Genomic DNA, 12148 nt, shown 5'->3' on the forward strand with positions numbered 1-12148 from the left:
CATATCGTGCTTTGCCTTGCTTGAGGCATCATTTCCATAGGCATCATCATGCGGGCAGTGCCAATGATTCTCCCATTCCGGGGACCTTTTCTGGAACACATTCCCACACCGAGGACAATGAACATTGTTCCTCAAGCAGAAATTCTCGTGCAGAAACAGCGTCCGCTGAGGAACGTATTGGTGGCAATTCTTGCACTGCACCTCGTCGGGACCGTGGGCAGGTGGCTCTTCGCGAGATTCCTCTTCAGCATGAGCAGAAGGCGGGCCCACGCGTAGGTTGTACTGCATCGGAGCTGCGGCCTCTTCCTGAGACGCATCCGGATCGAGAAAACCATGCACGGAGACATAGAGAGACTCTATATCTTCCAACTCCACATTCGTCGGCTCAAGTCGTATTCGCTTCGGCGATCTACTCGAGAAATCACCAAAGACATGCTCGTCGTCCCGCGGCCGTGATCTCTGCCTTGACGAAAAGGGACTGACGAAAAGATCAACATCTGCTTCATCTGCAATCTCCAGCTCAATCTCGATGGGCTGTGTCCGATCCCACTGACGAAGCTCGTAATCCACATATTCTCCCGGTAGAACCTGGCCAGCGACGGGCTCGCCGAAGGTGACAGGACCACCAGTTGAGCTACCTCCCTGCAGACCAGGGGCCCTCGAGGCGTTCTTCATGATCTTTTTCAGCGTCTCCCTAGCCTGCTCCTCATTCAGCGGCTCAATATCCACCTCGAGATCCGTATCCACGATACAGATCCCATTTCCTTCCGGTCGAACACCGTCAATGAGAAACTTGAACTCTTCCCTCCGGGGCCCAGAAACCGTCAAAAACTGTCCCGTCGTCAATGTCGTGAAGTTATCGCGCAGATACCGCTCCAATAACGCCTTCCAATCCTCGGGATTATACCCAGCTTCCAACGGCCGTAGACGCACATAGGTCCCCTTGGGCAATGTCTTCGCACGCACCGTCACCCTCGGTAGTCCTGACTCCGTCAATAATGTCGAGGGAGATCCATCCTGATACCCCCCAGCCCCATTTGAAGCATGTCCCGCCGCAGCGCTGCCATTCATCGTGGGCGCAAAATCACCATCCTCCAGCCCCAGCGCATGTCGCAAAAAGGCACTAAGTCCAATTTCATTCTCCTCCGCTGAAAACTCGCGAATGCCAGCGTAGATTTTCCGACCATTCTGCTGATTCTCAATCTGAAACGTCAATGGCGTAGGTAGTTGTCTCTGTCGATCTGTGGCTTGTTCTCGAGCTCGCGCCTCCGCGGCAAACGTGTATGGATTAAACGGGTCGAATTCGCGCGTATATGTCCGCGACGCAGAATGCGATGTTGTTTCCGTAAGCGGCGCAGCTGCAAGAAGCTGCTCAAGGGCTGATTGAGGAAGAAGTATCTTATCGCCTGGGAGCTTGGGGGTGCGCACTGGCGGGGTGACGGTCAGTTGGGATGACCATTTTAGAGAATCGGGGTCGGTTGTTGCCGTCATTTTCTTTGGAGGGGTTCGTTTTTTTTACTGGTTGTGATATGTTGAAGTGTGAAAAGAAAGACAAGGCATTTTTTTTTTCTTTCTTTTCCCTTTTGCCTTTCTGAACTGAAAGATTAATGTTCCTTTCGAAGAGAGCCGTGTTTTCTGGAAGATACCGCGGATCAGGTAAGGCGTAGTTAGTAAATGAGTGATAACTTGGCGGGGTGGCGAGTCAGCGAAGCACGGCGGGGGAGCTGAACTTCTCATCAGGAGCAACACTCGCTCTGCTTTCACATATACCATGTTTTTTTATATGGAAGCAACTAGCTAGTGATTGATTGATTGATGAACTCAGTCCAGTCTCTGTTTTTGTTTATGTCTTCGTCAAGGCAGTTCTCTTCTGTCTGACGTCATCTTCACCATAGCTAACTAGCTAACTATCATTCATTTCTCGTACAGGATAGCTACACAATAACTAATACACTATAGTTACTGGACATATCCACATAAATCGGTGTTTCTGGACAGATTTGACTGAAGCAAACCAACCGAACAGCCTCACACGGCTCAGACAAGAACCGCAATTTTCATAGCTTTAAGCAGAATGCGTTCCAAAACATGAGCGGGGTGCCTCAATTCAATTTTGAAATGGAATGAAAGAACTAGGGAAATAATCGTCGCCAGGACTTCTTCAGATAGAATCCCAGCGTGAAGCCAAAAAGGATTAAAAAGGTAAAACATCGCTCTCAGAGACGAGATAGTGTAAGTCGGGCCCAGCCGATTCTCAGGCGCGGCGATCAACAGGGGTATATAAGTCATAATAGCTTTCAGCTTTCGTTAGAAGAGGCATGCACGTCCGCCACTCTTCTGTTCTGTAGGCATCGACAGGAGAGATCGACATCAGTAGAGGTCTCCCCTCAGACGACGAGAGCTCGTGTTACACCAGTCACACTAGAAAGGGTCGAATAGTCAGCCAAAGTCCTCACGCTAAGACATGGACTGGTTGCTACGTACCATTCGTGCAGAGCATCCCTCGTTGTGCTCGACGCAGTAGTCTCCCCGACAGCCTTGGCAAGTTCGCTGGGAGTCAAGCTTGCAGCTGGCACACTGGATCAATGTCAGATATATCGTCGATGATGACGACAGGAGCCCGATTCTTACAGTAGGACCACATTCCCAGCAATCTCTGCTCACACCAGGACCAAGACGCTAAAATTAAAAAACATCGTTAGCAATGCTACGAGCCCTAGACATGGTATCTATTGTTAAAGCCATCACTCACCCTGCGCTCTTGCTCCTCAGCTTCCGCAGTCTGGTTGGTACGAGACCCCCGGATCGCTGTTTGATGAGGCGACAGACTTCTGATGTTGACCCTTCCAGGTTGGGGAAGACAGGACGAGCAGAACCACTTGTTACAGCGATGACACCAGCGGTCGGTCAGACAGTCGACGCATCTGGCAAGCAGAAGCGGGCTGTCATGCCCAGGCATGACTGGACATCTGGCCGCTGAGATTTTGGAAGAATGCAGTGGCGGAGGACTGAGCAGAGGGAACTGCTCCTCCGGGGACTGGCCCCAGGTTGCAAAGCCTTCCGGGGCTTTATGGCATCTGTCACAGCCACTGGGTCCAAGTGCTACAGTTGCGATAGCAGGTCCCAGCAGGCGACCCTCTGGCTGAGGCCCGCTCCCGCTGCTGGAGGTGTAGAGATCCACGTTATGTCGAGGTCCACGGCACAGCACCGCGTCAAAGGATATGATACCCTCGCATTTCTTCAGAGTTTGCGCCCAGCCATCTTCGATCGAACCCCTCAGCAGCTTTCCAGAGGGCTTGTACCAGTCGTCAAGACTGGAGTCGCTGTCCGGAGCAGCAGCCCTAGTCTCCGCCGAAGGGGACGCAGAAGAAGCTATCTGAGAGCTCCACCAGTCTCGATATTTGGCCCGAGATGGAGAGCGCGGCGCATTCTTCGCAGTGAAATGGTAGATCCCCTTCACTTTCGGCATGCCCTTGGGGCGCGTTGGCCGGACCGCATGCTGGAGAGTCTGCATGAGCTTCCGCTCGTTGAGGTGCAGGCATTCTCTGATGGAGAGGATGGTGACATTGAACCGATCGGTCAGCACAATATCGGCGACCAAGTCCGCCGGGACCGAAAGACCGTCTAGGATAAGGGTGCGGACATCCTGGAGGATGGACCGCCGTCCAAGATTGGAAAAAATCCCCCGCAGCGGTCCCGAGTAGAACTCGTCTTCTGTTAGAGACTCGTCCATGCGCTCGTCAATGGGAGATATCCGCGGCAGCTGCGCGCCCCGGCATCGAGACAAATCGAGGTATCGGAATACGTACGGCGTCCCGAAGATGGCGGAATGCATGCGTCGCGAGGTCGCGGCCAGCGACAGCAGGGACGAGACCGATAGATAAGGCGCCATGTGGTCGAGGATGAGGTTGTTCGACAAGACCTCCACCAATGTCGGGCGCGGTTCCGCCAGCATTGTGACCATCGGTTCGTCCTGATCAACGACGGTATCGTCATCGTCGGACGAGATCTCTCGCGCAGTTGTCACCAGGCCCAGATCCTTCGCCGTCATGGGCTGGGTGCCATAGACGAAGTGCGATGCGCGATCTACGAGGTTCTTGCGGTAGGCGGCCATGGCGCCGGCGGTCACCTCATCGCCCAGCATCATCACGGGTAAGGCATTGGGCTGGATCTCCTGCAGAGCGGTTCTGGCCTTGCCCAGCTCACTCTCGAGCAGGGTAATGGTGGATTGTAAAACCGCAGGCATAGCTCGGATGTTGTGAGGATCTATAGCCGTAACAAGGGTGGACCATAGCTCTCCGTCGGACATACTTCAGCACGAGGGAGCGGCCGCAATATAACTTATCACCGCGGACGGGGAACTCTAAGCAACTTAAGCGAAATGGCCTGTAAGTTAACGACAAGCGAGTCGTCTGACCAAGCTTCCGGGGGAAAGAAATCTCGACAGCTCAACCCACGCGATACGATACTCTGGCGATAGCAGCTGGTCGACGGCGATATCGCGATGGGGGGCCCGGCTTATCCGTGGCGGATCTGGACGCAATGGTGTGGGGGCAAAGAAGAGTCCGAGAAGAAATAAAAATAGTTTAGAAGCCCAGAGGCAAAGAACCGGTCAGGGACGGATTGCACCGAAAGGAGGAAAGTCTGGGGTAACAAAAGTAGCCGGCGAGATTTAGTTCAGTTCGGATTGAAAGCTGATCGGAGGAAGAAATAATGTCGTGCGAGTGGAGCAGCGCCAAACAAGAACGTATCGTATCTATCTGAGTTTCTTTCTTTTTGTTGGGACGTCTGCGTAAGTGGTAATTAAGTAGTAGTTATTATGAATATGTAGTAACTGTCTCTCAGCCGTTGGAGACCCGTGGGATGAGTGAGTTCAATTGGCAGTATGTAGTAGAGTTGCAGTGTAGTGCTAGTATAGTATAATATATTCACCGTGCTGCTGCTGCTGCTGCTTGATGATTATTGTCACCATCTCCCAGGGGATGATATTTCATATTTAATATCACTGCCCAGACAATCTGGTGGCACGCCAAGATCTGGAGCTGAGCACGATGAAGCGCAAGGAGGAACTGGCACTCTCTGGCCCAGGCAGGGATTGCAGTATACTGTTTTTCTAGACTGCTTGGCGTCCAGGTCGACGATGATTCCAAAAGCCACCGTTGACTCGTGGGGATAGCGTGATGACATGGTGATATTAAACAATAATAATAATAATAATATTCTGGCAGCTGTCTCTGGCTGTTATTGCACCTCTGCTGATCCCCAGAAACAGACAGATCCAGGATGGGCGTGGGGGAATAATGAACGGCGACTCTAAGCACGAGTAACATCACTCCAACAGAGCATCCGATCATCTCGAGTTTCTTTCTTCTCCAACTCCAAGGCTGTCTGCAACGACGATCATCGATCCTGATCGGCTTCGCTTCTCCACCGGCAAAAAATCTGCCTTGGTCACGCGCAACCGCCAGCGACGCGTCAGTCTGTCAGATCTTCCTCAGATTCAATAATCGGCGGTTGTTTGCAACGCTATCTTCCTCACACCGCACGAGCTAGCTGAAAAATGTCACCGGTAAAGACAGGGTCAATATGCTAGTTAGTTAGTACTACTAGTATCTGAGTAACTAAGGATTCCCGCCTTCCGCTCCTCTCAACATGTATCTAAGTACAGAGTGGTGAGCAACTATCTAGAGTACGGAGTAGAATAACCCGGTCCGTCTCCCGCATCTCCCGTAGGTAGTCTCTCTCCCTCGGCCCCTTTTTTGCTCTCGAGATTCTCTTTAACTATCTCTCTTCTATACTAACTATTCATTCATTCTTTCGTGACCAAGCTATCTACTCCGTACTATTGTACAGACCGTATAGTTACTACTCTGGAGCTCCCGTCTCACCAAACATACCCCAACCCCCTCCCCCTTATTCTATCCAACCATGACTATTCCAAAACCACAAGTCCTGTCGTGTCAGCCTCCCGCCGGTCGTATCTCCTGAGCCCAGACAGATCCTCAGAAAAGCAAGGCTGCCAAGGGTTACTCCCCCCAACTCTTGGCTCTCTTGGCAAGCTTCAAGTTTCTGGAGTTCTGTACTCCTGCACCGTCGATCTGGCGTTCAGGAATCCGTGCCAAGTAGCGCTATCAGAACCAGAGGAGGTCCAGAGCGAGGCGGCCAAGAGAATACTATACATAACTTATGCTTGCTTGGTTCGTTATCAATAATACAATAATACAATAATAAACGTTTTTACTATTATTGCTGCTCAGGAATTCCACATACCATTTCAATATCTGCTCCGTATTTTCATTTCTATTGATTCTTTTTTGACCAATGGAGGAAATTAGTAAATGGCGGCTAGTCTTGCTATGCTATGCAGTGATGCACATACATAGCTATGCTTGGCATAGTTAGTTACTAGAGAGGTACGGAGTACAGTATGATAAAAATACCTACGGAATAGTTACTAATAAATACTAGTTAAGTTAACTATATCCCAATGATGCACTCTTATCAATGACAATAATGACATGTCATCTGTGCGACAGCACGAACTGCCCCGGAATTTTCGTATTAACCCTTTTCATTTTTCCACATTGAGCAAGTCCCTCAATACCTCCCGTATGGTATATACATACAATGAATAGGAGATAGGCGGTGTGGGTACGAGATCCTCAGACTCCGAAGAGTAGAGAGAGAGTATGGAAGTAGAAATCCGGTTCCTTCCATCACTCTACTTACTTAATTAATCAGGTCGATAACTAGTTACTTATGTTGAGGACGGAGTTTCTCGCTTTGCTTTAACCTGCTTCTGCAGCTTCTGCTTAGATGATTAGTTATTATGGCTTGCTCTCTTGAACTTCACCCCTTTTGCGCTTGGTTTTACCGTCTCGGAACAGTAGACGAAATACATGAACATTCACCCCTGACGCGTGCTGTTGTTGGTGCTTCTTATTATTTGGTGAAAGTGTGTCGTTGGTAAAAAGATAGATACACTGTATGAGGTACTAATATGGAGTTTACTCTAACTACCTAACTATGTAGTTCCTACATACTGTCTGGCGCTAAAACCAGAGGAGGTGGGTTGACATAGTATGATTTAATGGCATTATTTAGTTATCGTCGTGTATTTATAACATCTTACTTTCTCATCGATCTCCTGAACTATAGCAGGATGGAGGACTTTTTTCATTTCTCAAATGTAGGCTTCATTAGCACATTATTAGGAGATAGTACATGTATATTTTATCTCTTCGATCTAACCAAACGTCTGATGTCTGTAAGAATACCGTTCGTAATGTCTCGTAGGGCGCCAACGCTCTCGACCTGTATATATATGTTATTCACATGATCAGCAGCAGAGAATGGGGATATGTATCTATATCTATCTCTAGATATATAGATATTACATTGGGGGGGAGGACTTACGACTGGATAAATGACGCATATAACCATGCTCGTCCAAACCCAAATAAAAGACACAACAACCCACCCGGTGAAGAATGACTTGTTGAAGATATACCTGGTTCCGAATAGGGTGAACGGGACCAGAATAACAGCCACGAGCAGAAAGATCGTGTTGGCAGCGATGGCGAGACGCTCTGCCTTACGTACTAAAACAGGGTCCATCGGATCTATATGCGGAGCGTCGTCAAGAACTGGCTCTTCGTCCCCGTCCCCGGCAGTACTAGACACTGGCTGGTCGTCCGTCCCAGGTACCGTGGCAGAGGCCTTCTCAGACGTCAATGGCCCGGCTTTATCATCCACGATGGCTGTCGGTTCGTCTTGACGTTGAGTTGCGTCTTCGACGTCGTGGCTGCACGTCTGGGATCTCCCTAGTGAGATGCCTTGGATCTTGTTCATGCGGCTGATATGCTTCGGGTCCGTAGAGACATATTTCTTCGGGAACGCATAGGTTAGGATAACTGCCATGATCGTTCCAACTCCCCAGGATGTGATGTTGCCTGCAACGGCATTGGTGGCATCGCCTGTACTGGCCACAGTGATCTCCCCTGATCTTTTCCACGTCACGATGAACCACGCAATTACTCCACAGACAAGTCCTATCCACGGAGATACAATGGCCGCGACGGTCGACATGCGGCGCCACAGAAGGATCATGCCCACAGGGACAGCGCCACAGAAGGATCATGCCCACAGGGACAGCAGCACCACCGACGATTACGCCCAACACTGTCAGTAACCAGGTCAAGCTTAATCCGACTTCGTTCAAGATGGTGCAGAAGACGGCGAGAACAACGGCATATATTACAATGCCCCAGTGGCTGATCCGAACCAGCTTTGTCGACGATGTCTGTGGACGGTAGTAGGTCTTGTATATATCGAAGGTCAAGAGTGAGGAGACGGCAATAAGCTCAGCGGACGTGGAGCTTGTAACTGCCATGAAAAGAAGGATAAGTATCAGCACCGCGCCCCCCTTTCCCAGAAGAGCTACAGCCGTCGCAGGCGCAGATAAACCTGCATTGACCTGTTCGGCTGAGAGAGGGTTTGGGTATGTTGGGAATTGTGCACTTCGTGTCAGAGCGGCACATCCCAGGCCCATTGCGCTGGCGAATCCAAAAGGAATGCCTGTTTCCTTGTCAGTTCAACCCCAGAAAAAAAAAAAAAAAAAAAAAAAAAAAAACCAGAAACAGGGAGTCTGTTCGTCTTACCGTACCAGGCGATTCCGCCGAGAATATAAGCTTTCACTGATGACTCTGGTCTCGAAGCAATTGCGCGCTGCCAGTACGCCTGGTCTAGCCACACTGTACTGAACCCGGCCACGAATATGTCGATAGCGAATACGAGACCCCCGACAGAACGAAACGCCAGATACGACCCACCGGTGTTTGTATCAATTGGCATATCCTTCGACGCTTCCACAAGCAAGTCGTAGAATTTGGCTGGGCTTCCAATGAGATCGCTCGTGGAGTAGACCAGAAAACCAAAGACCAAGATAACTATAAACAACAGGACTGTGTGAGTATAGTCGGCGATTAGTGTTGAGCGTAATCCGCCTGAAATAACATAGGCTGCAACCACGAATGGGATCAGAAAACATGCAGCGATCACGTTCATTCCGGTCAGGGCTGCAACGACTTGGGAGCCGCCTAGGACCAGACATGCACCAACTAGGAGATTAGTTGCAAGTCCATTGAAAAGATAGGTGATGTGAGCAATCTTTCCATGCCGGGCCAGGATGATCTCAGGGAACGTATGTGCACCCGGCGCATTGGCCTTGATCTTGAGGGCGATGAGAGCGAAGAGCAAGACTTGCAGCGTCCCCATGGCACCGTACCACATAGGGCCGCAGACTCCATAGGTATAGGCAAAGGTCGAACTCGTCAACAGCGTCGCGGACCATGTCCATGAAGAGACAATGCCAGCAGAGATCAAACCTGGCTTGACAGAGCGGGAAGCCGTGTTGAACTCTTCAGCTTGCGCAGTCGAAAATGATGTATAACGATTCTGAAGCCAGGTGAGTCCGAGCATAAACAACGCAAAGACCCCACCGATACCAATAACTATTCCATACCCGGCCCCCGGTGGTAGGACCTGAAGCTCGTGTCCTGCCATGGTCGAAGGAAGCCCCGCGACGAGCTAGGTGGAACTAAGAAGCCCAAATCCTGCAAGGATGTAAATTAAGTGTCATGCTGGGAAATGTAGTAGACGCATGGGCCGATATATGTATCTGGATGCCGAATGATTGTAGCATGTCGGCGATGATATTCGTTATCAAGGCCTATCAACGATATCTAGTTATCTCCTGTATGGTTGGAAGCTGTCAGGGCGCTAATCGCGACCTTCTGGTCTAGCCCCGGTGCAGATCGTACCCGTGCGCCAGTAAAATGTTTGTCTGTTGACTGATAAGAAACTGAAAACGAGAAAAAGAGACGCGATCGGGACTGTTGACTTGGAAGTACTACCGACCTCCCTAATCGGGTGATGCCTTAAGAGGAACCCGCTCGACTAGCTACCGAATCTACGGGATAGATATACATTCTCCGACTCTCTGAAGTGCGGCAAGACGTCTCTCATAGTCAAACGGTGCACTGAACGGTACATAGATGTCGCTACAGTAGTCATTATTGCCAAGCTGCGAAGGGTGTGAGCTCGGTATGGCCATTGCACTAACCATGAATACATACAAGTACATGCCGTCTAGAGTCCGATGCTTCAGAAAATAAGGCCTTTGATACCGATGCATCGGTACGGCCCGTAGAATGACCTCCCCATGCGCCAATTACTTCCAGAGCTTGCCCAGAGAAACCTCCTTGTCGTCATGCTTGTTGAGAATCTTAGCTGTCGCCAGCTCGAAGTCCTCTTGCGTCACGTGTACACGCCGCTCACGCAGCGCATACATACCTGCCTCAGTGCACACACCCTTAAGCTCAGCGCCTGAACAGCCGTTCATCTTCTCTGCGATCTTGGACAGGTTGATACCTCGAGTGAGGTTCATCGACCGCGAGTGAATACGCAGAATGTCCGCACGAGCCTCCACCCTGTTGAAATAGTCAGCATATACCATGAAATCAAGAGAGTACAAACAAGATGTACGAAACGGATCAGGACGACTCACGTTGGCGGGGGGAATTCAATCTTTCGGTCGATACGTCCCGGTCGCAAGAGGGCTGGGTCGAGAATATCGAGTCGGTTGGTGGCCATGATGACCTTGATATTCTTGGTAGGTTCAAATCCGTCGAGCTGGTTCAGCAGCTCCAACATAGTACGCTGCACCTCCGAGTCACCTCCGCTGCTACCTTCCACACGGCTCGAACCGATACTGTCGATCTCGTCCATGAAGATGATACTGGGCGCATGCTCTCGCGCCATCACGAACAGCTCGCGCACCATTCGACTACCTTCACCAATGTACTTCTGCACCAGCTCCGATCCACTCACTCTGATGAACTTGCAGTCTGTGTGGTGGGCGACAGCTCGAGCCAGGAGGGTCTTACCCGTTCCGGGCGGACCATAGAGCAGCACACCCTTGGGCTGTGCGATACCAAGTGACTCGAACAGTTCCGGGTGCTTCAGACCCAGTTCGATGACCTCTTTGATCTCCTTGATCTGCTGATCTAGACCTCCGATCATGTCGTATGTACTGTCGGGCACCTTCTCCACCATCATCAGAGAGACCAGAGGATCCACTGAGGAAGGTAGCATCTTCTCCAGTTTGTATGAATCCGACAGCAGTGACACTCGCTTTCCGACTGTCAGTTTCGCGATATCAACGCCGTCCGCGATATCGACCACTAGATGGGGCGGATACATGTCAGCCAGATCTTGCACTGAGTCCCCCCGAGGCCAGCAACACACTCACCATATTTGCCCTCCGGGTGTACCTTCACCAGCACCTTCTTGGTGCTCATGACCTTGACCACTTCGCCGACATAGGAACCGGGTTGCTGGAGTAGGCCCAGTTCTTCTCGTAGCAGGCGCACTCTCGAGTTGTAGTCATTTCGCTGCGCCTCTAATCGTCGTAGAACCGCCTGTCCCTGAATAATCTCGAGCTTGAGGCCCTCAATCTTGTTGCGATAGTAGTTGTCGAGAGCCATGATGGGCGGCGGATGGCAAGGGAGACAGGCTGCGGGCAGTTGGAGATGAGTTCGATAGGAACTACTAGGAAAGCCCAGGCTGATTGCCAGAGGCGGGATCGTAGCACTGCAAGGCCTCACTGGAGAGTCAGGCCAAGGACGGGGATGGCGGGGTCGTAACAAAAGCGTGGGCGTGAAAGCTGTCAGTCAACAGCGGGCTGGCGTGTCTGGTCGGATGAAGCTAGATAGGCGAGCAGCAAGCAAGCAAGCTGGAAGCTGGTCGAGCGTCTTCACCAGCCACAGTTGCTGACATAACATAGTGCATCACCTGCGGTGGCTTGAACTGATGTGGCTTGACGGAACTGTCATAGTTGCCTCTTCGGGACTAGCGGCAGGCCGTCCAGGTGACCCAATCGCCCAATCGCAGATCGCGATGGCGGCAGCTGAGCTGAGCCTATCGGGCTGTTGTTGATGCCTCCAGCCAAGTCCATGCGCTGCTACTGTCTTCTCCATCCTGTCTGACTTGCATCTGGGAGCTCCGCATGCCCAGGTCTCGTGCGACTGCAGGAATATGCGTCATCTTGCCTCCAGAGGTATATAGTATTATCGAGTCCAGGTGTCAA

At 51.0% G+C, this 12148-nt stretch overlaps 3 protein-coding genes across 3 annotated transcripts; all 3 read right to left on the reverse strand.

Moving 5' to 3' along the window:
* Positions 1-1930: 1930 nt before the first annotated feature.
* Positions 1931-4618, reverse strand: C8Q69DRAFT_323060 (hypothetical protein). The gene is made up of 4 exons (XM_028627390.1): positions 2753-4618; positions 2632-2679; positions 2485-2577; positions 1931-2421 (listed from the first exon to the last, which is right to left on the reverse strand). Exons 1-4 carry the CDS (start codon positions 4307-4309, stop codon positions 2371-2373), a joined length of 1749 nt encoding a protein of 582 aa, XP_028483945.1. The 5' UTR covers positions 4310-4618; the 3' UTR covers positions 1931-2370.
* A 2615-nt stretch (positions 4619-7233) lies between these two features.
* Positions 7234-9564, reverse strand: C8Q69DRAFT_446200 (urea active transporter 1; the record flags this gene model as incomplete). Its single annotated transcript, XM_028629117.1, has 4 exons — positions 7234-7314; positions 7417-7976; positions 8047-8577; positions 8661-9564. The coding sequence occupies 4 exons, from the start codon at positions 9562-9564 to the stop codon at positions 7234-7236; spliced, it is 2076 nt and encodes a 691-aa protein (XP_028483946.1).
* Positions 9565-10231: 667 nt separating this feature from the next.
* C8Q69DRAFT_508650 (26S proteasome subunit P45 family protein) lies at positions 10232-11546 on the reverse strand (the record flags this gene model as incomplete). The annotated part of the gene is made up of 3 exons (XM_028632999.1): positions 10232-10490; positions 10568-11243; positions 11312-11546. 3 exons carry the CDS (start codon positions 11544-11546, stop codon positions 10232-10234), a joined length of 1170 nt encoding a protein of 389 aa, XP_028483947.1.
* Between the last annotated feature and the right edge of the window lie 602 nt (positions 11547-12148).

The sequence above is a fragment of the Paecilomyces variotii genome (assembly GCF_004022145.1).
Source record: "Paecilomyces variotii strain CBS 101075 chromosome Unknown C8Q69scaffold_8, whole genome shotgun sequence".
Taxonomy (NCBI): Eukaryota; Fungi; Ascomycota; class Eurotiomycetes; order Eurotiales; family Thermoascaceae; genus Paecilomyces; species Paecilomyces variotii.